The 26,100-nt window shown below is 49.0% G+C and overlaps 8 protein-coding genes across 8 annotated transcripts; 5 read left to right on the forward strand and 3 right to left on the reverse strand.

The window, feature by feature from the left end:
- Positions 1-602: 602 nt before the first annotated feature.
- On the forward strand, positions 603-3,707 carry PEX2_004700 (uncharacterized protein; the record flags this gene model as incomplete). The annotated part of the gene is made up of 3 exons (XM_016737747.1): positions 603-839; positions 913-1,011; positions 1,107-3,707. 3 exons carry the CDS (start codon positions 603-605, stop codon positions 3,705-3,707), a joined length of 2,937 nt encoding a protein of 978 aa, XP_016598803.1.
- Positions 3,708-4,865: 1,158 nt separating this feature from the next.
- PEX2_004710 (NADP(+)-dependent, decarboxylating phosphogluconate dehydrogenase) lies at positions 4,866-6,873 on the reverse strand (the record flags this gene model as incomplete). The annotated part of the gene is made up of 5 exons (XM_016737748.1): positions 4,866-5,306; positions 5,369-5,797; positions 5,854-6,305; positions 6,368-6,555; positions 6,857-6,873. The coding sequence occupies 5 exons, from the start codon at positions 6,871-6,873 to the stop codon at positions 4,866-4,868; spliced, it is 1,527 nt and encodes a 508-aa protein (XP_016598804.1).
- Positions 6,874-7,998: 1,125 nt separating this feature from the next.
- PEX2_004720 (RNP domain protein) lies at positions 7,999-9,069 on the forward strand (the record flags this gene model as incomplete). Its single annotated transcript, XM_016737749.1, has 1 exon — positions 7,999-9,069. One exon carries the CDS (start codon positions 7,999-8,001, stop codon positions 9,067-9,069), a length of 1,071 nt encoding a protein of 356 aa, XP_016598805.1.
- Positions 9,070-10,981: 1,912 nt separating this feature from the next.
- Positions 10,982-15,635, reverse strand: PEX2_004730 (uncharacterized protein; the record flags this gene model as incomplete). The annotated part of the gene is made up of 5 exons (XM_016737750.1): positions 10,982-11,619; positions 11,675-12,325; positions 12,374-15,193; positions 15,252-15,537; positions 15,594-15,635. The coding sequence occupies 5 exons, from the start codon at positions 15,633-15,635 to the stop codon at positions 10,982-10,984; spliced, it is 4,437 nt and encodes a 1,478-aa protein (XP_016598806.1).
- A 510-nt stretch (positions 15,636-16,145) lies between these two features.
- On the forward strand, positions 16,146-18,405 carry PEX2_004740 (WD repeat NOL10/ENP2 family protein; the record flags this gene model as incomplete). The annotated part of the gene is made up of 2 exons (XM_016737751.1): positions 16,146-16,362; positions 16,424-18,405. 2 exons carry the CDS (start codon positions 16,146-16,148, stop codon positions 18,403-18,405), a joined length of 2,199 nt encoding a protein of 732 aa, XP_016598807.1.
- A 1,539-nt stretch (positions 18,406-19,944) lies between these two features.
- Positions 19,945-21,599, reverse strand: PEX2_004750 (uncharacterized protein; the record flags this gene model as incomplete). Its single annotated transcript, XM_016737752.1, has 4 exons — positions 19,945-20,546; positions 20,603-20,742; positions 20,797-21,263; positions 21,390-21,599. The coding sequence occupies 4 exons, from the start codon at positions 21,597-21,599 to the stop codon at positions 19,945-19,947; spliced, it is 1,419 nt and encodes a 472-aa protein (XP_016598808.1).
- A 646-nt stretch (positions 21,600-22,245) lies between these two features.
- Positions 22,246-24,291, forward strand: PEX2_004760 (cytochrome P450; the record flags this gene model as incomplete). The annotated part of the gene is made up of 9 exons (XM_016737753.1): positions 22,246-22,525; positions 22,574-22,637; positions 22,691-22,952; positions 23,022-23,136; positions 23,192-23,283; positions 23,351-23,674; positions 23,727-23,837; positions 23,888-24,048; positions 24,123-24,291. 9 exons carry the CDS (start codon positions 22,246-22,248, stop codon positions 24,289-24,291), a joined length of 1,578 nt encoding a protein of 525 aa, XP_016598809.1.
- Positions 24,292-25,117: 826 nt separating this feature from the next.
- On the forward strand, positions 25,118-26,093 carry PEX2_004770 (class I SAM-dependent methyltransferase; the record flags this gene model as incomplete). The annotated part of the gene is made up of 3 exons (XM_016737754.1): positions 25,118-25,271; positions 25,343-25,879; positions 25,963-26,093. The coding sequence occupies 3 exons, from the start codon at positions 25,118-25,120 to the stop codon at positions 26,091-26,093; spliced, it is 822 nt and encodes a 273-aa protein (XP_016598810.1).
- Between the last annotated feature and the right edge of the window lie 7 nt (positions 26,094-26,100).

Raw genomic sequence — 26,100 nt, forward strand, 5'->3', positions numbered from 1 at the left:
GATATATGTAAAAGGAGAGAGAGATAAGAAGAAGAGCAATATAGGCAGCAAACCCCCGTGTTTGCATCATCTGTGTGGCGTTCTAGGCTGACTAGGTCAACTCGAGACCTGTCGAGTCACCGGATGTGCGTCACGAACTATCTTCATTATCACCACCCCTTCTCTCTCTTTCTCCGCATCCATCTTGATTCTCATTTCTTTTTTTAACGGGATTTCTCATATTTCTCTCGCTTCTCTACGCCTCACACGGCGATCTCATCTAACTGCATCTGCCCGTGCGGAGAAGCTCTAAACTTGCTCCGAAGGTCCTAGGCCGGAGTCACCCCCAGACCACATGCTGGCCGTCCATTGTCTTATCGTGAATCGTTTAGCGTCTCAGATTCAGGAACGTCCCTAGAAGATCTCATTCTCCTCTTTGTTAGCATGGCCCTCAGTCCTGGACCCATCGCTGCCCGATTGCGTTCCTGATAACAGATTCCGGCGGTGATAACACTCCTATCCAGTACTCCTTGGACCCGCTCCATCAGGGTAATACCGTTCTTGCCTCTTGTTCGCATGCATGTCGATGGTCGCTAATCAAGTATTCGCAATAGCCGCCCACCATGCATCAACATCCCCGATCATCGGCGGTGCCGTCTCCGGCGCCAAACTTTCCACCCAGACCGACAGCTCGGGACGACCGCAGAGAGCAGGAAGCTACCCCGAGCTCACCAACCGTCGATATGGGATCTAATTCTGCCAGGGGGTTGGGGATAGAGCCGGGACATCATCCATCCGAGCAGGGGAGGAATGTGGCTTTGGGCAAGGAGGCTCTGACCCGGTTAAATCAAATAATATCGGTATCGTCATTCAGATCGCCCCTCCAATGGCTTATCAGGATGCTTTATTGATGGCTAACCTCTTTTTCAACAGAACTACCACACAAAAGCTGCATTGATTATCCTGCATTCACGAGTTGCACTGCCTCCCTCCTACAACAAGGGCTCCGAGTCCCCTAGAGTCAACCGCTGGGTGAGTCTCCATCTCATGGTCGGGTTTGCGATGCTTTTTGGGACATTTAAGCATCTGAAGGTGGACAGGCGCTAACTCTATCTGTTTCACTCCAGTTCAACGTTGAATTAGATGATACAGATGTCCTTCGGGAACCCCTGCGACCTTGGAGAACGTGCGATGCAACGGACAATCGACCACCACCCCTCATTATCGAAACATACCTAGACACAAAAGGTCTCACAAATAATCAAAGTCTGGTGATTCTTGATGAGAATGGGAAGCGTTGGGATGTGCGCGAGTCACTCGCGGAGCTTGAGGGCGCCCGTGCAAAGCCACACCAATCGGAAAATGACGAGATTATCTTGGAGCGGTGGAGAATCGAGTTGGGAGGGTCCTCAAGTAGGCCTCCCGCGGATTTGGGCTCTATCTTGCCGACTGTGTATAAGAAAAGCATTGTGCTCTTTCGATCCTTATTCACCTACTCCAAGTTCTTGCCTGCATGGAGATTCGCTAAACGCAACAAAAAGTTGCGGCAGAGTCCAGCTCTCCAGATCAAGTACCGTGTGGTAGATGGGAGCGCTGCTCGTGATGATCTCTCACTGGATCATTTGACAGCCCCGTTGAGTGAGGGAAGCGAAAAAGTGGTGGACACCTACAGCTTTGGGGTCACGGAGTCGCCCGCAGGTCCCTTTTCAGTTCAAGTCACGTATCGGACGAACTGCGATTTCCGCGTTGATGACTCGGAAGCGCTACTAAGCTCGCGGTTTATGGGTGCTGACGACGAGATATTTCGTCCATCGTTGCCTTCAGATGATGTCAACCGCCCAAATCCTGAAGTTGGCTCTGTGCCAGTGGAGAGAAGGACCGTTGAGAACCCAGATTTCACGCGTGCATACGGCAGTCTCTCGACCTTCCATCAGGTTGGCCCAACAACAGGTGCAAGCCCTCTATCAGCACTTCGTGCAATGAGAGATTCAGGCGCAGGGTCTCCTTCGCCAACAGAGTCGCCTAAGAGACTCCTCCCTTCTGCCAAAGTCGTTCCCTCAGGACGTGCTGCGCAAATTGCTGGTGAAGGTGGAGCCTCAAGTTTCCCACGCCGTCCCTCCGTTTCCTTCCAACCCTTCAAAGCTCCCCCTCTTTCTGCTTCCCCGGCTTTGGCAGACTCTCCCTTAGGAGTATCTCCCCGCAACATGTCCTCACGCATTCCCACTGGAACATCTGGCGATTCACGCGTCATGCCACCCCCTTCTTCTGCCGCTTCGGCGCGCAGACCTATAACCATCGCATCTGAACAAGCTATATCATCCTCTAATTCCGCATCCCCCAAACCTACTCCAATCTCCCGGTACAGCAGCTCCTTTAGCCACCGACGAGGCCGCCTTTCTGCAGGGGTAAATAGATTGGAAGATGACAACTCTAGCGGTCGAGCGAGTGCGACATCATCCAATGCACAGCCCGGGTCCGGCCTACTCACGGAAGCTACAGGCACCAGTGCAGAGTCCATTCATGCAGATGATGAGAATATCTCTGAGTTCTTAAAGATGCTGGATTCGAAGAAGGATCTGATGAACTCATCTACCTCTGCATCTATTCAGCCTGGTCCTAGGCAGCCGAACCCCACGGCAGCAGCTCTTGCTCGCTTCCGCGGTATGCGAGATTCAAACGCCGCGTTGTCAGACTCAATGTCACAGTCTATGCACTTGCATCGCTCTTCCATTTCTTCCAGCAAGCAGCTGTCAGGAGTCCCACCGATGGTTGCGGGCACCTCCATATCCACAGCTTCTTCTCCGGGGAAACCTATATCCCCCCACACTCCCCACACCCCCCACACTCCTGCCATACGCTCTCGCCTGAGCTCAAATAGCGTTGCTGATGAGATTGAAATCGACCCCCGTTCAAGAATCCCTCGCATACAGCACGACTCGACGCTAGAAGAACACCCCGGCACAGAAAATTCGCGAGGACCTTCCTCTACCGCAGGGGCTATTGACATCCCAACATCGCCGCGGATTTTCGATCCTGCTTACCGCCGCTCGAGCTCCGCAGCCGTGCGCCGGCCGATCGTTACAAGCGAAGACGACGAAATATTCCCATTCGGCATGCGCAGCCTCAGTCTGGGGGCCGATGAGCCCTCACACGCCACCTTGGGTGCCGCCCAACAGCAGAATGAGTCCCAGAAAAGCCCACAATCACCAGCCGAGCACCCAAGCGGCCCATCCGGCTGTGCAACGGGTCCGTATCGGGACAATGCATCGCTCCGCGGGCAGATGTCTGGGCCAACAAGCGCATCAGCCTCCTCCAACCCCCATGTCTACCAGCCCCGGTTCGCAAGCTCCCGGGGCCGCGGCTACTCCGGCGGGCATTCCCTCAGCTCAGCATCCAGCAGCCTCGCCCGGGGTGCTAACCTCCCCCCGCACTTGGTGGAGCGCGACCATGACCGCGATGGCAACGCCAGTGGAAGTAACAGCGGCAATTCCACGCTAGAGATTCGTCGTGGTTCTGCGCAACGGCCAAGCACGGGTCGGACGCTGTCCGCACAAGCGCCAGAAGACGACGAGCCGCTGCTTTTCGCTATGAGTGACTTCGGCGCCTCGCGGCGCAGCCTGGATGAAGGTAGGCATGGGAACCACGGTGGGGCTGAATCGGCTACCGGATCCCGGCGTGGTAGTGGGAGACGGGGAGCAGGCCTTCCGGGCTTCCATGTTTGGTCGTGAAATATAGTATACATGGGCATTCCAGTGATGCTTTATTTTGGTTTTCCGTTTTTGTCTTAACTGCCTAGGTCCCTCGCACTTCCTTCGTCCTACCTCCCAACTTCATCTTATACCTTGGCTATTCCTTAGGCGATTGGGCCTCCATTTGCTTCAATTTTTGATCCTTGTTTTGCTTTTAAACCATTTCTTACTTGCGCGGTTGGCTGATTTCATAGACTGAACACTCCAATCACAGATTGATTACCGCGATGTGCATAGAGATTGGGTCTTTTGTTTTGTTTTGGGCGTCTGTTTCTTTTTGCTTCTTTCTTTCTTTCTTTCTTTATTTCTTTCTTCTTCACTTTAACTTTCACTTCACTTTACTTTCGAAGTTCTGGGATTGCTTTGCTCATTTAGCATATTCCCTGCATGATTGATACGACTTGATGGTTTCTTGGGTGACCAACGCTTTTTCTCCCTACGACTATATGATTCTTGATCTATTTGATGATGTTGGTGGGTTTTCACTTGTTAGAGTTAAATTATCTATTTAAAAAAAATTGAAACAATCGTTCGTATTCGTTACCGGATGAGACAAATTGTAAGCAAGATAAGATCACGACTAGTAACTATAACACCGGACAAACTAGCACGAGTAAAATGATATCTGGACTGGGATGAGGATGTATGAGCACTTTTCAGGGCCTTCCACGCCCAGGACCGCGGCAGAGGGCCGACTGGGTCAGAATGGAGGGGTCAGGCGAGCCCACTTAAATATCAGATTTTTGGGAGCTGGTTGAGAGGGTTTACCGGTAAGGAGCTTGAAAGGGTCGAGTATAGTGCACTTATGTGTGGTAGACCACGAATGACATCATGCAAATTTACACGTCATTGGAGTTGAAGTTGCCGAAGTTCAATCTGACCTGAAGTATTGTTATGACAGTGTCTAGTACCCCCTAGATACAGCCCATGGTATTGTTGTTGGATTGAAGACGCGCACTTTATACCTTGTTTTGGCCAGTTTTGAGTAGGGGATTACTTAAATCATACATAGCAAAGAGATACGTAGAAGAGAAAAACAAATGACTTCGTTACGGATCATGGGCATTCCATGGAGACATCTAAATACATTGAACATCCAATTTTTTTACCCTGCTAGGAAACCTCAACTTAACACGCTTATGCGATGTAGGTCGAGGCCGACACGTCACCACCACGGCCGGTCCAGTTAACGTGGATATCCTTGCCCTCGGGGAAGGTCTCGCTGGCGTTTTCGGGCTTGATGCGGAAAGTGTGGGCACCGAAGTAGTCACGCTGGGCCTGGAGGAGGTTGGCGGGCAGGTTCTTGGAGCGGTAGCCGTCGTAGAAGCTGAGGGCAGTGGAGAAGGCCGGAGCGGGGATACCCCACAGAGCGGTCTTGCTGATCACGTTACGCCAGCCGTTCTGGGCGTTGTTAATGGCCTTGTTGAAGAAGTCGTCGAAGAGCAGGTTCTCAAGGTCGGGGTTGTTGCGGTAGGCGTTGGTAATGTCCTTAAGGAAGACGGAGCGGATGATGCAGCCACCGCGCCACATGAGGGCAATGGAAGGCTTGTTCAGCTTCCACTTGTACTCCTTGGCGGCCTATTTTGGGAACGAAAGTTAGAAACTGACTATCAGTGAGCCTGACAAGAAAGAAGACTCACGTTCTGGATGAGCATGAAGCCCTGGGCGTAGGAGATAATCTTGGAAGCGTAAAGGGCCTGCTCAAGGTCGTCGACGAAAGCCTGCTTGTCGCCCTCGAACTTGGGAGTAGGTCCGCTCAGGATGCTGCTGGCGCGGCCACGCTCCTCCTTGAGAGCACTGAGGCAGCGAGAGAAGACAGCCTCACCGATCAGGGTGACGGGCATGCCCAGGTCCAGAGCGTTGATGGCGGTCCACTTGCCGGTACCCTTCTGGCCAGCCTTGTCGAGGATCTTGTCAACAAGGGGAGTGCCATCGTTGTCGTTGTAGTAAAGGATATCACGGGTGATCTCGATCAGGAAGGAGTCGAGAACACCAGTGTTCCACTTGGCGAAAACATCGCCAATCTCCTTGGAGGAGAGACCGACACCGCGCTTCAGGATATCGTAGGCCTAAAATGATGTCAGCGGTTGCCCGAGAAGATTTTTCAGCTTGAAAGTAGCTTTACCTCGCAGATCAGCTGCATGTCACCGTACTCAATACCGTTGTGGACCATCTTGACGTAGTGACCGGCACCCTCGTCACCGACCCAGTCGCAGCAGGCCTCGCCGTCGCTCTTGGCGGAGATGCTCTGGAAGATGTCCTTAATGTGGGGCCAGGCCTCCTCGTTACCACCGGGCATGAGGGAAGGTCCGTAACGGGCACCCTCCTCACCACCGGAGACACCGCTGCCGACGAAGCTGATGCCCTTGGCGGTGAGGTACTGAGTGCGGCGGTTGCTGTCGGGGTAGTGGGAGTTACCGCCGTCAATGATGATATCACCCTTCTCGAGGAAAGGAAGAAGGGACTCGATGAAGTCATCGACGGGCTTGCCGGCCATGACGAGGAGCATGATGCGGCGGGGGCGCTTGAGCTTGGCACAGAACTCCTGGATGGAGTGAGCACCAACGATGGACTTGCCTGTTTTATGATGAGCATTTTTGCAAAAGGGATCGGAACCTGTTATTCTCTATAGAGCTTACCCTTGGCCTCGTTCTCCAAGAAACGGTCAACCTTGGCGGTTGTACGGTTGTAAGCGCAAACGGTGAAACCGTGATCAGCAACGTTCAGGATCAGGTTCTGGCCCATAACGGCCAGACCGATGAGGCCGAAATCAGCACTGGGAGCAAAGTGCGCCGGAGCGCCGACATTGATGCCGGCGAGACGGGCGCTATAGTCAGCGATCAATGTCTCTCGTCAACAACTGGGTAAAAATCACAATGGGAACAAAAAGAAAAGGAAATCCGCGAGCTTCCGGAAAAGGATCAGACTCGCAGCAGCATAGCTCCATTGGTATCACCTTGCACTAGCATCTAGCATCTATAGGGATTTGGTCTTCCAGATAGAGCTGCTGCATGATGCCCGAGCAGCATTGGAGATCCATGCGCTCTGGTATCACTGCAAGATGCAGGGAGGTGTAACCACTGGGCTGGAATTGGTGAAGTGAGGGAAGGGAAGGGTAGAGAACTTACACAGCTTGGTCAGCCATGACGATTATATGTGAGATATGAGGGTATTGAGAAAGGGAAAGGTGAATCTAGAGGAGAGAAGAAGATGAAGAAGGAGAGGAGGGGAAGAAGAAGAAGTAGGCCGGCTGACGGAGCAACTCTTCCGTCATCTTTGGGTGGAACATACCGGCGGGGGTACCGTGTACAAGCGTTGTTCTTACTGTCTCCGGTGTAGCGCCAAGTATTGGGTACAGGAGCAGAGTCGTCCGGAGTCAACCCACTCGGGTTCTGTTAGAATTTGGAAAGCAATATCCGACCCGGTTTTCAATTCCCTATATGCTACATCCTTTGTACCTTGGATTTTCTGTTTAAAACATACATGTGTAGTTGTGATTGGAAATGCAGCTTTTACTTGCGTATGATAGCGGGGCATGGAGGGGTAGCTTGAACTGAAGAATTGTATATAGCATACCAGGTAACTAGTAAATATACATGTTGTAGGTATCGAGTAGGGGATGATGAAACAGCAGACCCCCAATCGAATATCCATGTAACTGATCGAAACCATCCGAATCAACCCCCCTATCCCACCTTGTCCACGCATCGGTGAACTGTTCTGGTAGACTTGCGACGGAGAAATCACTTGCCGATGCGTTCATACCCGGCTACGTATGGGCTAGGCTGTTTTGGGACTAGAGTGGGGGTCACTGAGCCCCGGGGCCGGACACCAGTGATGACTTAGCAAAGTTCCCAAAGTGCTTATGTCATAACTGAGTCAGAAAAGCTTGATCGAGTCATGTGACACGTCCATCCGTCGCCAACGGCCTAGCCAGCGCATTCAGAGACAAAAAAAGTCATATTTCATCTCTCACCCGATTCTTATATAAAAAGTTCCGGTTCAGCGTACTCCTTGAAGACACACATTTTCATAATTTTCCAGGCTTCTCACAGTGACCATTTTCAAGCTGCGCAACGGTTCGCCTCTTGCTGCTCATCCTTCGGGTGCCTATCTCAAGCGTGACGTCTGGCGAATGACTGCGGCGTCAGTCTGGCCCTGAAGGTACGTTTGCGGTTGCTACTTTACATCTAGCACTCTCGTCTCTCGCATCTCATCCCTCTCTCTCTCTCTCTCTCTCTCTCTTCCCTATTTGGATATCCCGTTCATCATGTCCCTTCCGCCTCCTCCAGGTCTCAAAAAGACTCCCTCGTCACTTCCGCCCCGCCCACCTCCATCCGCCAACACCGCGCAGCTTCCCAGCGCCAATCCTGCAGGCCATGGCGGTAGATCTCGACCAACAGGCTACAGCGCCTTCACGGCGTTCCAGCCGCGCGCGGTAGCTTCCAATCAACCGCATCGCGCCAACACCCACTCGGTTTCGACTCCGCCAGTCTCTGCTGCTGGGTACGCAACCCCCACAAACAGCTACGTCAGCCACTATCAGCAACCTCAGGCATATCAGAGTGCGCCTTCCTACTATGGACAACCTCAATACGCGGAAAACACATACGGCCCGACCGTCCCACACATTGCGAACCCGTTCGGATCTACGCCCAACCAGGCCAACACAGGGTACCCACAGACTGGCAATGCCCCCGGCTTTGATGCAGAGACTGAGGCCCAAATTGCGCAGTGGCAGAGCGCCTACAACAAACCCACTGAAGACTCCAAGAACCAAGGCAACCAGCCTGGTTCAGGCATGAACACGGGAACTGGAACTCCAACCATTGGCGCCGGCACTCCTGTCCCGCAGTCTGATTCACAAAAAACAGTCATTCGCTCTGGTGGTGGTGAGACATGGACCGACTCGACCCTATTGGAGTGGGATCCGGCACATTTCCGCCTTTTCGTGGGTAACCTCGCGGGCGAAGTGACGGATGAGTCTCTACTGAAGGCATTTTCTCGTTACACATCGGTCCAGAAAGCGCGTGTCGTCCGAGAGAAGCGAACGCAAAAGAGCCAAGGGTATGGGTTTGTCAGCTTCAGTGGAAGTGATGACTACTTCAAAGCGGGACGAGAAATGCAAGGAAAGTACATTGGTTCGCACCCAATCTTACTGCGTCGAGCTATGACCGAGGTTCGCCCAGCTTCGAACCCCAAGCATGGAAAGCATGGGAAGAAACAAGGCAAAGGCAAGGGTCCCAATGGAGATAACGCCGGTGGAGCAGGTGGAAAGGTGAAGCAGGACGGTATCAAGAAGCCAGCCAAAACCAAGGGAGGATTGAAAATTCTAGGTTAAGTCAATAGATGCGATAGGCGGTTCATGTAAAGAAAGATACTGTCTTTACATAGAATACTACTTACGATACTTCTTCTTCACTACATGTACTATTACTGAATTTGAAATGGTATCATATCTGTTTTCTTGTTCTCGAGTACTCCGTAAAGACTTTCCAATTGTTGACAATCGGGTCACGTGATTACACTAGTGGACTTAGGCATGCTTGCCTTCTCATCTGCATTGCACCTGTGGACTTGTACGTTGTACCTTCAAGGTGTTAGGTATATTCCATTGAGCACCTTCGAATGGACAGCTTTGCTCAGATATTTCTAGCCTATCTATATTACCCAGATAATGCATGGAGTAATCTGGGTACCTAGCCACAGTATGTGGTTAGAACATTGAGTTCCCCAGCCCCTCTAAAAGCACATGGCTGGGGGGAAAAAGTCCAGTTTAAAACCCATTCACATTCCAGCTGACTCGATATCTTTAACTTTACTTTCTCACATTCTTGCGATCTCTAATCTCACTTTTCTTGAAAAAGGAGAGTTGTGTGTTGCAAAAAGAACCAGCCCGACGAGGCTGTATACTTCTGTGTATACAAACCCACCCAACGCATTGCTGCCCACCTGTACACGGCCTACCACCTTGACCTCCACGCCTTGTTTTGATTTTACCTATCATCCTATCGGCTTGATAACGATCGAAGCTCTCTACACCTATCGCCACATCATTCATCTCTCGGCCACGATCTGCTGATCGTCTCCACCCAAGATGGTTAAGCGCAACATCACCATCGCGATCATTATCATCGTCCTCTTCCTCCTCCTTGCCCTTGCTGGATTTGCCATTTGGGCGGTAAATAACCACGTCTCATTCTTTTCCAAGAAGAAAGAGGGCGATGCGGAGAGTGCAGATGGGTGACAAGGCAGGGTTGCAGCAGCAATCACTGCACCCTTGACCTTGGCCTTGGCCTCTGGCTCTCTCGATCTCGCTTTTACAGGCATTGATTGCTTCTTTTTTTTCCCGAAACACACATACATACGATCATACACAAATATCTACGACCACGACATTTTCTGCGACACGATACCCTTTCTGCTGGCATTCAATCCTATCCGCCACGATGATGAGCTGCGTTACGAGTCTTTTACGTTGAAACACGCCTTTTTTGTACACTTGTTGGCGATTGAAAGCAATCAGTACATACGTTGCTTTCGGTGTATCTTTCTTTTTTTCTTTCTGGGATTTTTTGGTGCGGAGTTGAAGGTCTTTTGCTGGGTCCTTTCCTTGGATGTACTTTTGATGACTTCATTTGGTGCACATTCTTCGCTTTATTGAACTCCATATGGTGCATATTGCTATTGATAGTTTGAAAATATCATATCGATCCATTCCTCACATATTTCGAAGGCCGTAAGAAGTGATTACCTAGGTAGTGTTCCAAGGACGTTCTTTCTCTCCGTTTCAATCATCAGAGGCATGGCGAGGTTGGCCCGAATAATGCTCGGAACAAGGCCCTTGAGCGTAAGTGGAGAGAGGTAAGTCCTACCGTATACCGGGATAGAACGTGACGTTAATAAAAAGTAAACAGGAAGTTATAGAGGCCCGCCGGAGGCGGATTAAGGCGGAGGTACTCCACGACTACCTCGACATTCAGGTTGAGCGCTAAATACCCGTAAGATATGGAGGTGGGCGGCGTAGGTAAAGATATATCCATCGAGAATGTGACAAGTATAATTTCAAACTTCTCGATACTTTGACAACCATGCACAATCAAAAAGGGGAATTCAAATGCACTGCCTCCAAGGGTATACATATCTACCCAAACTAGGTATTAAAACATCCCACCATCGAAAAAAAGCCTTAACATACATGAGATACCAAGTAGACAAAGAAACCACAACGCCCCAGTAACAAAATGGCTCGCTTAAAAAACATAACTCAAAAGCTCTTGTCCACGAAGAGCCGTGGCGACATGCCAAGGCAGTGTGTTGTTTTGTACACTGCATATGCCCTTGGCCCGGGCAAGACAGCTCAGGTCCCGATACATACTTAAGGTATCTTTCAGGACGTTGTCGTGGGATGCGGGAGGACGTGGGGAATAGATGAGATTGACGGTTATTGAAAACACACCGTCGCCATCAGTAGCGCCTTTGCGGCGGAGGAGATACCCGCTGGAAAGGGCGGGGCGGAATTCGGTGAGGTGTGGAGAGCTGTTGAGTCGGTGTGATAGGATGGCTAGCCAGGAATCGTCGCAGATGTCAGTGAGCACGGCTTCTGAATCAGTTTCGAGTGACGTTTCCGTTGGCGTGGGGGCACTGTAGGCGGCGGGACCGGCACTGGTTGGCGTAGCTGCATTGCCTGATTGTTCAGGGGATGCAACGCTGGCACTTGGATTGGGAGTTGAGACAGGGGTAGACGAAGACAGTATGTTCAGCATAGCCATCGATATGGGTGGGACTGGTGGCTCAAGAATCAAGTCGGGAACAGTGTTGACAGCCAGAATGGTCAATTCCAAGGACCCGGGTTTTAACTTATTGTGATGGTCTGCTAGACTAGCCCATGCTGTGAATGTGTTAGCAATTTTGCCCTCGATATCAGAGAGAATAAAAAGCAGTACCTTCAACCTCATCGGTTTCTATAGGCTCGGTGGTTGCTAGCTGAACTTTCCATCGTGCTTGGAATTTATCCATAATGTGTTTCGTCGTAGCCCATATTTCATTCCTTATTTCGGAAATCGGTCTGGCACCACCTGACTGGCGATACCGCAGGCAGTAAGACATGGTTCTCTGGATAGAACCTGGCAAATCAGACCATGCTACCGATATCCAGCGTTGGTCAAGACTTTTAGAGTAGGCAATGTGAAGACTTCGTCCATCTTGAAGCGGCGAGGATCTTTCAGGGGCAAGTCGGAAACTAATGGCTCTCGGAAGAGCGTCGGCCAGAAGGATTGGTGGCGCGCAGAGTAAAGGGCTCATATCCACATCATTTGGGCGACATCGGCTGTAGACTTCTAGGGCCAAATTCAAATAATCTGTCTGGGGAGGTACAACCATCGCTTCGCTTGACATGATGAACTCCAGCGGAATTATCTGCAGAACAAGCTCGTTTGAAATTCGAGTCTGTCTTCGTTCAGAACCGGCTACCAATTGTTGGAAAAGGTGCCAGAAGGCGGAACAAATGTCTGCTAGTGCCGCAGCGTGTGTAAATGGGTTGATAATATAGACAACATGGTTATCAGTAGTCGCTGGGGATTGCGAGAGCTCCGAGCCTTGAGAATTGTTAGTTAAAGTACACAGCCGTTAGAGAAAACACATACCAAGCTGCTCGCATGTTCTCTTCAAAACCTGCATCATAGATTCATAACTTGATGTTTCAGATTTCCAGGGCTTCAGCCCATCCTCAAATGCCACAGAATCGTCTCCTCTGGCATGGGTTCCAAGGCTGCAACTTTGGTAGAGAAGACCAAACCGATTCAAGAACACATCTGCTGCCTTTGACGCAGCTTGAGGATGAATACAATAAGCAGAAATATTCTTCGGTCCATGAGCAGGCTCAAGACCAAACGTCTCCCAAAAGGATACAGCGGGAGGAAGAGCCTCTAAGTATTCCTTCCCTCGACGCACACGTATGTGGGGCGCCGATAACTTCAAAATGAAGCTTTTTGGGCTGTCTTTGGGCGGTGGTGGTTGCTGTTGTGGTTGCTGTTGTGGCTGATTCGCAACAAATTCATCGTGCAATGATGTGTATCTTTTGAAGTCGAGTTTCGAGGTCTCGCCTAAGAGCGTTGTGTCGAGGGCCTGCAGTGACAAAGACTCGCTCTCGAGATCAAAAAGTCCAATTTTCTCATCAAGTGGATGCTTGAGGGAGGACTGAGTGATTTGGTCGACCAGAAGTTGGGCGATTTCAAGTTGACCTTCACGGCGAAAAAGTACAGGATGTTGTTGAGGTGGAAAAGTAGAGAAATAACCGGTTAATGTCCAGTCGGAAAAATTGGCTAAGAAATTACCCAGGAACGTAGAGTTCTCGGCTGCGTATGCGGGACTTGTTTCTGTGCCAGGCAATGACTTCTCTTGGGATGTAACTGAGATGATATCAGATTCCGAAGAAGCTCGTTTCCGCTTCAGGGAGGGCATTGTGGGCATGGCTGCTGGCGTTGGAACATGCTCCGAAATGATCTCGATACTGTCATCGCTGCTGTCACTGCTCACCGAGGCTGATCGTAGACTATTTTCTGACTGAATCAGAGATAAACTGGTCGTATTATGTTCTTTGGAGGAGCCAAGTGCGTTAGCGCTGCTTCGTGCACGGTGAGGAATGCCGATCGTGGGTATGTCAGATGTATGATTTAACGTGTCCAATGAGCCGCCACTGGAGAACCAGAATTTACCAGCTGCCCCATACTTCTGATCCCAATCACCAAGTAGCTTTGGGAATGCCACTGGATGGTAATGCCCTTGCCCCCGGTTATCTGTAGAGTTTTGATGATTGTCTGCCTCGGGGCCCGGGAACAATATCTTTTTCACTTCTACTGGGCTCAAGGGCGGGCTAATTGTTTGACCTGCGCGATCCATAGGTGAATGAACTGGTTCTTCGGGGGCCACAGGCTCTTCAGATAACCGTGGGGCTTCTGACTGGATAAAAGAGGCGTGTACCTCATGTGCCTCGACATGAGTTGGGATTCCTGGTGGCTGGTTAGGGGAGGGCTCTGCATCAAGCATGGCCTCGGCCTCCGATTCGCTCTGAGGATGTGAAGCTTCGTGGGCTTCATCTGCATCCTCTACACGAGAGTCACCCTCCATGCCATCGAAATCAGGGTCATCAAAAAAGCTGAAGTCCGCATCGGTGATACCTTTCGACCCGAAATCTCTTTCGTTCATTTCCCCAAAGAGGTCTTCTTCGTCGCTCGCATCATATCGGCCAGTGCCAATTCCAACACCACTGTTTTGAACGGGGGATATATCGGATCCTGGCGCATTTCTTCTTGAGCTTCGTTGCATTGCATGGGGTATTCCGAAGTCGGAATCGTCGGCGAAAGCCTCAGAAGGGTTTGGATTGTTCAATCCGACTGCTGCAGCTCCATCCGGGGGAGTTGGATAAACAAGATTTGTGCTTTGCAAATCAGGATATTGCGCAATTCGGGATAAACTCTCTATGCTTTCGAGGGGTTCAGCCTTGGGTGGCGACATCATTTCGTGGTCTTTTGATTGGGGATCTTGGGTGATAGGGGTGTTTTGGGCAGTATAGGCAATATGATCTAGCTTGAGAGAGCTCGCCATTGTAGACCATCGCTCTGCAAAATCTAGGGGTTCGTCAAGAAGGGAAGTTTGAGCCTCGGAAGAGATATTTGATGAGCTAGCCCTTCTGAAGCAAAATCTCGCTGGCCATAGCATGCGTTTCAGCGGCAGTGCAGATTGACTATCATCACTCTGTCGCCATGCTTCCCCAGCAAGCCTCGCGAAAAATGGCTCCCAGACCTCCACTTCAACCCAGGGTTCCTCATCAATTGTGTCAACATGCAACCCGAAATTCCGTAGCCACTGCACAACATCCAATTTCCACTGTATTCTTTTTGCAGATAGATTCCCAGGGGGTGGGTAACCCAAGGAAGGAACAGTTGGCGAGTTAACATTAGCTGTAACAAGCCTAGCGATAGTCCCGTTCGGGCATAGCCAAAGATCAGTTCCAGGCTGCACGTCGATTATTTCGGCAATGTCCTCGCATGGGCTACACAGTCGCATTATGCCCGTTTGGGATACAGTCTGGGCGGAAACAGTTATTGTTCCACTCATAGTTAACTGGATGTTGAGTGTTGTTAAGCAAGAAGTGGAGAGGATGCTTTCATTGTTGATATGGGGACTTTCGTATCCCGAGCTTTCGACGGCAGTGAAAAGGGTGCGTGATCCAAGGGGTAGAGCAGCATGGCGTCGAATCAACTGCAGGCCGATTGAACCAGCAACAGCAGATATAAAAGAGGCATAAATGGCCGCTGAACTGCTGTAACCATCTTGACGCCGAGATGACGGTTGGCTCTGATTTGGCCGTGGTTGCCCAGCGGGTTGGGTACCGAGCTGACTCTGGTTGTCAGACGACAGCCCTTTCACCAAGTCCAGCGAGGAGACACTTCCTAGGGCAGAGACTATTACAATAAGATTAGCAATGTCCAGAATTACTCTACGAGCTGGTCATAGACATACCTTTCAAAGTTGTTGTGCCGACGACGATCCTATTTGACTCTGCGTCATTTCCCCTCACATACAAAGGGTTCAGGCTTTCGAACTCGGGAGTGGGGGAGAACACCCAAAGCCCTAGACGCCTTGGACATGAGGCCAGGCAATTCAAACCTCTCAATCGAGCCTCTAAATCTTTGAGACGACTCAAGTGCTTGAGAATAGTGTAGCCATTGGCGGGGCTCTCCTGTGGATTATTTGCGATACCAGCTTCTTCTGTGTATATTCTCCAGTAAATATTGGAGAATCCATCCTGATATGACGCGTCAGCGTGGACGTGAAGGCACTGTAAATTTTACGATAACTCACAACAAGATGTATGTTGGTGTTTGCGCCGCCAGGGAAGTCCATAATTCAACGGTCGCGGTCGCGGACAGCCCCGGAAGCCTTTAAAGATAGAAATAATTTTGAAGATGACTCTGGAAGTCATTTCCAATCGCAGGTTGCATGGTCTGTGGCAAGGAGTGAAAGCGCATAACAGAGAGATCAACAAGCAGCGAATACATTAGCTGATTGATACCATGTTGCGCGGAAGTGATCAACAAAGACTAGGAGGTCTGGCACAACACTCTCACTCAAATGAAATCAGCGCACCAAATGAAACAGTAATGAGTTCAAACACAAGGCTTATCGCATGAAGTCAACAGAAAGTTGAAATGCGTAATTCCGGGGGACGTTCGCCAGGGACACTCGGGCCAATCAACTGTCCCGATTATCACGTGATCGCTATCAGTGGCTTTTTATCGCAGTTTTTTTTTATCTTTTGCAGGTTCGCTTTCGCCGACACTGATAGGTTGCAAATAAGTTGCAAATCACCTCAAAACAACTGGCTTGGCCTTCTTTACACCAGAATATACCAGCATGAAGCTGTCCAACCCATCCGAAGTCCCGGTATATACCATCTCGGGCTCAGACAGTGCTCGCCCGCTTCCCGAATGGCTTGCTAGACGGCGCAAGCGCAGCTTGAAAAATGACCCCGAGTATGCCAACCGAGTTGAATTACTGCAAGACTTTGAATTTGAGGAAGCAAGTCACTGTGTTCGAGTCAGTGAGGATGGAGAATGGGTTATGAGCACAGGTTCGTATTAGTGATCCTCATATTTTCGTAAAAGCGCATACCCTAACACTCTTGTTTGCAGGAACTTACAAGCCACAAATTCACACCCACTACCTTCCGCAATTGTCCCTTTCATGGGCGCGTCATACAAGTTCGCTCAACACCACATTCATCCTACTGTCTTCCGATTATACCAAGTCCCTCCACCTCCAGTCTGATCGATCTCTTGAGTTCCACACTCCCTCGGGCTGTCACTACACCACCAGACTTCCCCGATATGGACGTGACATTGTCTACGATCGCCAGTCAACTGAAGTGCTTGTTCCTGCAGTTGGTGTCAATCAGGATGGCATGGGAGAGGTGTACCGATTGAACTTGGAGTTAGGCCGATACATGCGGAGTTTTGAGGTTGATGTCGGAGGTGACGATTTTACATCCACAGGTGGCGGAACTCTCCAAGGTGGAATCAACACAGGCTCCGTCAACACCGGTGCTATTGCGGAACAGAGTCACAATTTGTTGGCCTTCGGAACTTCATTGGGGACAGTTGAGCTATGGGATCCTAGGGCGAAGGGACGCGCTGGTGTGCTGTCTACCCCCACCCAAGTTGGACTACACGATGAGCGATCAGAGATCACTGCGCTGGAATTCAATCGCTCCGGTATGAGCCTCGGAACCGGCTCGTCTAATGGCCTCATTCACCTCTACGACTTGCGTTCGCCCGTTCCCTTCCAGATCAAGGACCAAGGATATGGGTTCCCTATTCACACTCTCCAATTCCTCGAGCAGTCGTCTGCAACACAAGCTGCGACAATCGAACCCAAGTTGCTCTCGGCCGATAAGCGCATCATCAAGCTTTGGGATATCGAAGATCAAAAGCCTTGGACCTCTGTCGAACCGGCTGTGGATCTCAAGTCTGTTGCTTGGTGCAAGGATAGCGGCATGCTCCTCACAGCCAATGAAGGCCGACAGCAACACTCATTCTTCATCCCGCAGCTTGGCCCAGCACCGAAATGGTGCTCATTCTTGGACAACCTGGTTGAAGAGATGGCTGAAGACCCCAATGACCCCAGCGCATTCAAGTCTGCTCAGTCTAGTTCTGTCTGGCCCGGATTCACGCTTGTGCCCAGTGAAGAGGTCGCTAAATGGGATGCCAAGCTCATCAAGGCAGGCGGAGAGCCCATCGATCTGGCGTCCTACATGCAGTCAGGAAAGATGGTACCTTACTCTAAGGGCTACCAAGTGTCTAACTTTGTTTATAACTCTATTACTGGGTTGTTCCCCGACACAGAAAACCCCAGAGCGAAGAAGGTGGCCGAAATTATGAACAAGGAGCGGGAGAGCCGCATTCGTGGCAAGAAGAAGGTTGCTGTCAAGGTGAACAGGAGACTGGCCGAAAGGATGCTGAACGCGGAGGAGAAGAGGGAGCGCAAGCATGCCAAACGCTTATTGGAAGGCTCCGGCGACCAGGAAATGGTCGATGCTGCTGCTGCCACTCCTTCCGCAGGCGAGGACAAGAATGTATTGGGCGGTGGCCGTTTCGCCCAGCTGTTCGAGGACCAAGATTTCGCTGTCGACGAGACTTCACGCGAATTCCAGTTGCTAAACCCCAGTACGGTTCCCCAGGCTGCTGCCCCATCAGCTTCGAGAAAGGAGCGTGGCTTGACGGCAGTCGAGCAAGAAGCCATCGACGACGTTCCCGGCTCAAGCTCCGACTCCGACTCCGACAGCGAGGCGGAAAAGCCCGCCAAGACAGCGGCTTCCAAAAAGATATCCTCTGCAGACTACAAGCGGACGAAGCGACCTCCGCCTCGTATGCAAGTATCTTCCTCAAATCAAGCCAACTCCACCCGGGATCGCTCCTTCGGTTCCCGTGCGCAGAATATGAAGTCGAGACAAAAGCCTGCACGACGCGTTGGTGTAGTCGGCGAGCAAGAGATGAGCTTCAACCCGGCCGGGAAGCCGAAGCGCGCTGCCCCCGAAGTCCGTTACGACAAGACCGACACATCATTCCGGGCCAAGGAACGCCGCAGTGCTTCTGGCAACACTTTCCGCAAGATGTAATATGTTTTGCCGTTCTTGTCCTTTTCTTGTGCCATTTTCTTGACACCACACAATCTTGTCCAGCCAGGAAGTCTTCTCATCCAACTACGAAGTGTGCTATTGGCCTTTTCGTCTTCCTCACTGGGCAAAGCTTTATTACGGGCACACATGTCCTCTGGCTGGACCACTACCGAACACCAGGGTCAATCTCATTGGCAACCTTTGTTGCTCCTATGTGAAATCAGGCGCTGTGTGAGGCGCTGCTGTGTTGTTCCCAAGGCCGCATTTTTTTGAACCTACGGCAACTTTCTCAATACCCTATTTGCACACTATCTCATCATCATAGACAGCTTTGGTGTAACGCCCGAGAATTCAAAGCTCTGGTGCACATATCTTTTTGAATGACCACTCTGTATCTTAATGTCTCAAAAGCGATGCCAACAATTTTGAATATCATTCAGCTATTTTTTCACTTTTCTCCTCACACTCCCTTTCAATTTTATACCTAGTCATTCAATAGTAGACGACTTTCAACCCGGACTCAGCATGCATACAGGGTTATATAGGTAGTAAAGGAGAAGTAGATGGAATCCCGAGCTCGCACTAATAGACCGATACTCTAATCGAGTTTTTGTATAAAGCGCCTTGTTTCGTCATTCTATAATAGGAGCTAGGACCGCCGTTAGAGCTGCCCTCTAGTTTATAAATAAGTAATATTCTAAAGTAATAAGGGAGTGATTCAAGGCAGAAAATGTTTCAGATAGGCATTAGTGTTGGACAATCTCCGTAGCGTTCCTTCGCCGGCTTTATATGCCATCGCTGTGAAAATTATATCTAAATAGCTACGTGGCTGCTAATATAGAAATTCTCCCTTAAACGGTTGTTTCGTTGAAAAATGCATTCGGATATAGCATTCGCCGCTATACAGCCGATTAGTGGCCTGCAAGAAGGGATGTCTCGTTTCAGATTACTATTGCTTAAACCACTTGCATCCGTGGCTGTAAATTACAGCCATACATTAGGGGAACCACTGGCTGCCACTGTAGGTAGTATATTCGGCAAGGTTGCGAGTTGCTTTCAGACATAGTTCGTTGTAGGTTGTGATTTTCTTCAAATCTCAAGGCTCTAGGTGTGACGGGTCATGTCCACCTAATTTTAGTCCCCCGGGGGCCATTGACACACTCCTAGGAACCCATTTGGGGGCTCTCCGGATTGTAAGGTCCATATGTCCACTAGGCTGACATGCCAAAAAGGCACAATGTTTAGTCAGAAGGCTAACGATTAGTTTCTTGAAAAACTCAACAGTTAGCAGATCTTCAATCCCTTCACAGTATTCAGGTTTTCTCTTTCTCTTCCAGCGTTCGACAATTCGTCTCCTTGATTCTAAAAAAAAGCAAGTCCCGTGAATATCAATCGGCATTAAACGCATTTTACTAGTCGTATCTATCTAATCTAGTATTCCTTAGATACAGATAAAAGAAACTCACTTATGTATTAGCCGCGATAAACTCATTATAAACATGAAAATCGGTATCCTATATGACATCCTTGGTGCAAAGTTCAAGCAAAGAGTCCGGTGGCCATGCTGCCCTGCAGCATCTCAGCAAGTCGCCCCGGAGTTTCAGCAAATATATGTTCCCAGCGGAAGGTACCCATGTCCTTTCTTCCTCCTCCGATATTATCGACTTCTGACCTTGATTTGAGAAAATACCTGTCAACGAGGTCGTTAGGTAAAGTGGAGCGGATGATATCCAATAAATAAAGTCCGTCATCATCTCCTGATGTGGGAGATGACAATGGAAATGGATAGGCTCGATGGTCGGCAAGGATTGCTTGAGACAGGCGATCATGATCCATTCCGATGAATGTTTCCTCATGCTCTTTATTTTCTGCACAAGAACCGTGCGTATGTGGTGGTGCAGGAGACGTGGAACTGCTCTCTGGCGGCCCATCGGAAATTCTGGCGATATATTCTTCGTGTGGACCATGAATACTGTTACCCAAGATGCAAATCATCGGAACATGAGTCAAGGTAGACTTCTGAAGCTCATCAAACGTCACAGGAGTCAACTCCCAGTGAAGTTGCGGGATAATATGGTGTCCCAAATCCTGTGGTGTTCTTGGCCCCTGGAGCGTTGCTATGTGTGCATTCAGATGATAGCCTAGCTGAAATTTAGCTATAGGCACGCGACATAGTTCAAGATGAGAGAATATATACCTTCGGAACAGAAGTGCCGATCTACCAACAGCATAGGCCAATTGTTTGCTGCCCAGGCACGACGGCAGACAAGAAATCCAACATATGCGGCGATGACAAGGTGACCTTTAGGGGACTTTTTTATCGAATTCTCGACTAGTCTGTAGATTTTACTCTTAATAATAATGTTCAAGTTAATGTAAATATGCACTTACCTCTGTGCCACTTCAGAGAAGGAAAGCTTTGCTGCCCATATCCGGACCCAAGAACATGAGAGAGCTGATATCCATTTTTGCAGGGATTTGAATCGTACATCCAACCGATTGGAACCTGTTGCCTTGTATAGGCTATTCTTTTGATCCCAGAATGACGAAATCAACTGTGAGGCATAGGCAGCGGCATCTTTAGGCTGAAGACGGATCACGGTGTTTTGGGTAGGGGACTTGCAGCTCTGCCTGTACTTCCCCAATATGAACATTGCAATCAAATATCGAATGACAACGTGCTGATTTTCCACATCCCACTCTGGAATCTGGGAATCGTTGGAGGGTGGGTGGTATTCGGGCTCTGTCCAACCCAGCGAACTAATAATTTTGTCCATTGCATCGAACTTTGATCCGAAGCCGAGCCTGCTCGGACATGTGTTGTCTGAAGTGAGCTTTAAGCAGATGGCTTGGGCATTCTTTCGCGTGAGTTTTAGTCGTTCAATATAGATAGGAATTTGTAAATCTTTTCTCGAATGCTCAACTCCAGCATGACATCCCTTTTGGTAAAAGGAATAAAGCTCCATTAGCATTCCGGCACGTACGTGGCAGGCAGTTTCTCCCACATGGCCGTCGAAAGCTTTAAATCCCGCCGTATCGTTTTCGTGCTTTTGAGAAGATAAAAGTTCGTCAAATAGCGTGAGTGAATCGATGGCATCGGTACAATCGCGGACAATGTCTGACAAGAGAAGTGGGTAGTTCTCGCGCTTTTGAGAAGCACTGGTTGCACCAAACGGTAGGACTGTGTATGCCATTTGTCTCTCTTTTGCTTGGTGGAGTTCGTCTTTTCTGCAGGATTCGCCAGAGTAAGGCATATGCAAAATATATCCCCACCAGACAGGGTCTTACCAGAATTATAAGAATATATATGGGATAAGATAAACGATTGGGCTTAAGAGAACCCAAGAAAATGTAGATACTGGTAAGTGGCTGAGGACTGTAGGATTGTATTTTTTAAAACAAACACAGCTCCTTTTATGGCTCGGATCGGCAGCCGGCATGATTTATTAGGTTTAAGGTTAAACTTTCATCGGCCGCCCGAGCCTAGTGCTCCCGAAGTCGCCGCAATCTCGGAAGACTTCGAATCTAGATCCGCGAATTTGTTCCATCATGTTCTGGCCACGATTTCCATTGATTTGCTACTTTGTGATGTAAGCTTACGGCAACGACTTTTCTTAGTACCAGTCCAAATAAAACAAACAATCACATCAGTACGAAGTCCCGTCTGTTCCGAATAATGACGAAATTTAATACCTGATATGGTGGTTACATTGATGATTCAATGACCACCTAATACAACAACAGAGGCAACAGATATATATCCCATATATGGGAGTTGGCCCCATCTCTGGTACCCATTACGAATGAAATCGGAGTCCACAAAACATCTATATTGCAAACATGCGTATTGTCAAGGCAGCATACCACTACGTGAGCGAATTGGAGCGCACCATCCCAGATGGCCTTGGGTATCTTGGGATTGGGTCTTCTATTTTGTTCTTGTCATGTGTGTTTCTGATTTACATTGTCGTGAAAGCCATTGTACGCCTTTACTTCCATCCCTTGAGTGATATACCCGGCCCTCGGCTGGCTGCTGTGAGTAGATGGTATGACTTTTACTATAATGTCATTCATGACGGTACCTACTCCGGCCAGTGGCTACAAATGCACAAGAAGTATAGTAAGTGAAACATGGAATGCAAAAGGAGTTAAGACTAACGTGAGGTAGATTCCCCGGTCATCCGCATTGGAGTTAATCATGTGCACGTAGCAGATGAAAGTCTTTATCATGAGTACAGTGCTCCCAGTGATCCGTGGAGCCGCTTTTTTACCTAACATGCTATAGGATTTACTGCTCTGGGACCCAATACAACAAGGATCCATCATTTTACAAGCGCCTTGGCCTTGATGGAGCAATTCTAACAATTACGGACCCCGAACAACATCGAGCTTACCGAAATATCATCAATTCATTGTTTTCGGCTAGAACAACCAACGAACTGGGCCCAATTATGGCCCTTGAGCTACAAAATGTAGCTAAATATTTAAGCAAGAAAAACAAGGAAAACACCCCCATTATAATCCAGCGCGTTTATCGTTCTGTATCGGTAGGTCGGCATACTTCCCATATCTCGGCCGGGATTTTTGCTTACTGTTCTCCCCTTGTGGGGGACTAGGCTGACATGGTATGCGAACTGATGTTCGGGAAATCTCTCAACTTGGTTGAGACCCCTGATGCGTACCACGACCTGATGCAAAGTGTTGATCGATTCAGTGCCATAACATGGCTGAGTATGGAACTTCCAAGTCTAAACCACGTGTTGACTCAGTAACTGATATGATTAAGAAATGCATTTCCCTATCATAAACAATATCGTCGCAGCGTTCCCTGGCTTTCTTATCGACATGATTCTTCCTGGATGGCTGGGCTACCGAAAGGTAATGTGACTATTTTGATCATCATCTAACATTCGCTGTGTCATATTAACAGAATAATTGCCAATAGAAACTTGGAAGTTGGTATGCAGAGTCCAGTAATCGCTATGATCTGGGGAAAATAAGCGACAATCGACCTACATTCTATGATCTAATTGTGAATGCCCAATCGAAAGGGGGTGAAATGAGATTTGACCGCGATTTACTAGTTGACGACAGTCTTAACTATATCATCGCAGGCATGGATACGACAAGCTATACGCTCGCGTATGCGACATACTATATCCTGACCCTGAAAGATGTTAAGTCTAAACTCTGTGCCGAACTGGACGAGGCTGCACCCTTTATCCGTACAACGACAGACTTGAGGAAAATCCAACAACTGCCGTATCTGGTAAATATATCTGACTTTCCATCGTGTAAAGACTCGTTCTAATCTTCCAAAGACTGCAGTAATCAAGGAAGCTCTCCGCCTGAGTGTTGCAGCCCCTGGAGGTCTCCCACGACTAGTCCCTGCTCAAGGCATGGAGATTGGAAAGATCTTTGTGCCGGAAGGGGTGAGTGACCAAACAACATTTCTGGGACCCATGAAGTAACATCATCGCAGACTACAGTCTCACTATCGCATCGAGTTGTACAAATGAGCGAGAGAATATTTCCTAACCCCGATGAGTTCACCCCTGAGAGGTGGCTAGGCAGAGATGGCCTGGCTTTGGAAAAGTGGAATATCGCATTCAGCAAAGGACCCCGTCAATGCATCGGTATGAAGTATGTTTTATATCAATCAGCGGAACTCCCCTTACCATATGAAAGAAAGCTCGAAGCTAATGTTAAAACTTCAGCTTGGCGTATCTCGAGATGTACGCAAGTATTGCATACTTGTTTTCACGATTCGAGATGACCTTGTTCGAGACCGACAAATCCAGTATAGCGTCATTTGACCGATTTGCGGCTAGAACTAAGTCGGAAGTAAAAGTGAAGATATTAAGCGACCGATGGGAGGAGAATTAACTGGAGAAATCGGTTGGATATAGTTTTGAGAAGGCAATAATTAATCACGGATAATATATAATTGGAATGTCTCTAAATTTACTACTATATACGGACTTTGAAGTGACATCTGGTAACTCCAATCTGTTTTGATTGGGGCAAGGGAAACGAACACCAGATACGAACCTATCCCAAAACTAAAGTGTACTAGTTTTTCAAAGTAAGAGCCGCTATTCAAGAGATTTTGAAGGACATCCACTTAAGCTTGCACCTTTTTTTGATGCCTTGGAATCCCACTAGTTCGGGGCCGGGCCACCATCTAAACAAGGAGTCATGATCAAACCATCTGGCTGGCCTTGCTCATTTCCGTTCATTTACCAGTCTACGATATACAAGTAATATGACTGATAAGTTTGTCATTTGCAACCTAGCAATTTGAATTTTATCGTAGTTTGTTGGTTGGTCATACTGCATCATAGATCTATGCACCTAACTATTATTTCCAAGGACATGATGATGAGCTATGATGTCGTGCATATGCCTTTAATGACGATTGAGTATTCTCTCTACTTCCAATAACGGAGGCAGCCTGCAAGCGGACGTTTCATCTTCTGAACCCTGGGAAGAAGGTGGGAACATTCATGTCACTGCAGGCTTTACCTGTAAAAAATCGAAATGCAATCCAAGTGCCCCGACTTAAACTATTTAAACTTGTCCTTGCCCACCAATTGATATGAATCATGGTTGATCCAGCTAAAGACACGCGTGGATCAACTTATGAGAACTTATTCCTTTCATTGTTTTTCCTTTTCACAACAGCCTGAACCAACCGCTCAATCTGTTGAACATGGGTTCCGATGAGAATTTCAAGTACGAATTCGATGTTTCCGGGGAGAACGAACGTCTAGCTAGGCAGCACCAGGCTGTTAAGCTTGGAATGGGGAAATTAGTATTGGCCCCAATGGACACCTCGCGTGAAGGCCTCAAAGTCCTCGACGCCGGTACCTCAGACGGTAGAAACACTACTCATTGTCTTAAATCACAATTTTGAGGCTAATTTAAAATTTCTAAGGCTACTGGCTGAAGGAGTTTGGTCCTTCTTTGCTTCATCGTCAAACATGTGAATTGATTGGGGCTGATATTACAGGTGAAAGGTTCCCAGACAAACCTGAAGGATTGAAACTAGTTGTGCAAAACTCCGAGGGCCCCTTTCCTGATTCATGGAACCAGTCTTTTGATCTTGTGCACCAACGCTTTACCCTTAGCGGGATACAGAACTATAGAAAGTGCGTATTTGCGCTCCTCGGCTTGGTCAAGCCGGGTGGCTGGATCCAGCTGGTAGAACCGGAAGACATCTCTTCCGAGCCGAATGGTCCCCAAATGCAGTGCTTCGTGGATTGGGTCAAACTTTTTGCGATTAACTCAGGATCGGACTTGGGATTTCAGAATGGGGGACTCGAATCAGCGTTAAGGGAAGCTGGGCTTATCCGTGTCGGAACTATGGTGGCCCCTGTTTGTTTTGGCGCTGAATGCCCAGAGCCCAATATGCGTGAGCAAACGGTGAAAGCATGTTGTCATACTGCTTCTCAATTCCGGAATTCCTACAAACGTAAGTTTTACCCCCCGGACTAATTTCAGCCGTTACTGAAGTAACCCTCATGCAATTATATGGACTGCTAATGATCAAACCAGGTCATCACAACGGATCCGATGGAATAAACCCCACCGAAGGTGATTCATACGTCCCTCGCTTAGCTGATGAGCTGAGAGAGAGGGGGGGATACACGGCTGTACGAGTTGTCTGGGCACAGCGCCCATTCTGAGAATTTC

Source organism: Penicillium expansum (assembly GCF_000769745.1).
Source record: "Penicillium expansum strain MD-8 chromosome Unknown contig8, whole genome shotgun sequence".
In the NCBI taxonomy this organism is placed as follows: Eukaryota; Fungi; Ascomycota; class Eurotiomycetes; order Eurotiales; family Aspergillaceae; genus Penicillium; species Penicillium expansum.